We start from the raw sequence: 213 nt of genomic DNA, 5'->3' as shown, positions 1-213 counted from the left end.
ATGATATCCTTGATGCCAACAGGGTACACGCATCACCAAGGCTGTTTCCTAGAGATGCGCCCCTCAGGAGGAGTCTGGGTCGGCCGGCAGGTCACGCAAGAGGCCGTTCAGGCTGGCCGTAGGACGCTGTCTTCAAGGAACCTCAAGGCAGGAGCAGCAAAACCTTCAAGGATAAGTCAAGGCGTTTTAGAAGTTCTCAGAGACATCTGCGGT

General features: G+C 54.9%; 1 protein-coding gene across 6 annotated transcripts in view; it reads left to right on the top strand.

The window, feature by feature from the left end:
• The window catches only part of LOC119592701 (cation diffusion facilitator family protein 1-like), a 24,219-nt gene that overhangs the window by 22,013 nt on the left and 1,993 nt on the right, over positions 1-213 (top strand). For all 6 annotated transcript variants that reach the window (XM_037941624.1, XM_037941630.1, XM_037941627.1 and 3 more), the window contains one exon: positions 23-211. In XM_037941624.1, coding sequence (XP_037797552.1) covers positions 23-211 — 189 coding nt within the window. The remainder of the gene's footprint in view (positions 1-22; positions 212-213) is intronic.

Source organism: Penaeus monodon, chromosome 30 (genome assembly GCF_015228065.2).
Source record: "Penaeus monodon isolate SGIC_2016 chromosome 30, NSTDA_Pmon_1, whole genome shotgun sequence".
NCBI lineage: Eukaryota > Metazoa > Arthropoda > Malacostraca > Decapoda > Penaeidae > Penaeus > Penaeus monodon.
Note: the sequence above shows the minus strand (reverse complement) of the source record. Positions and strands in the feature narration are given on the sequence as shown.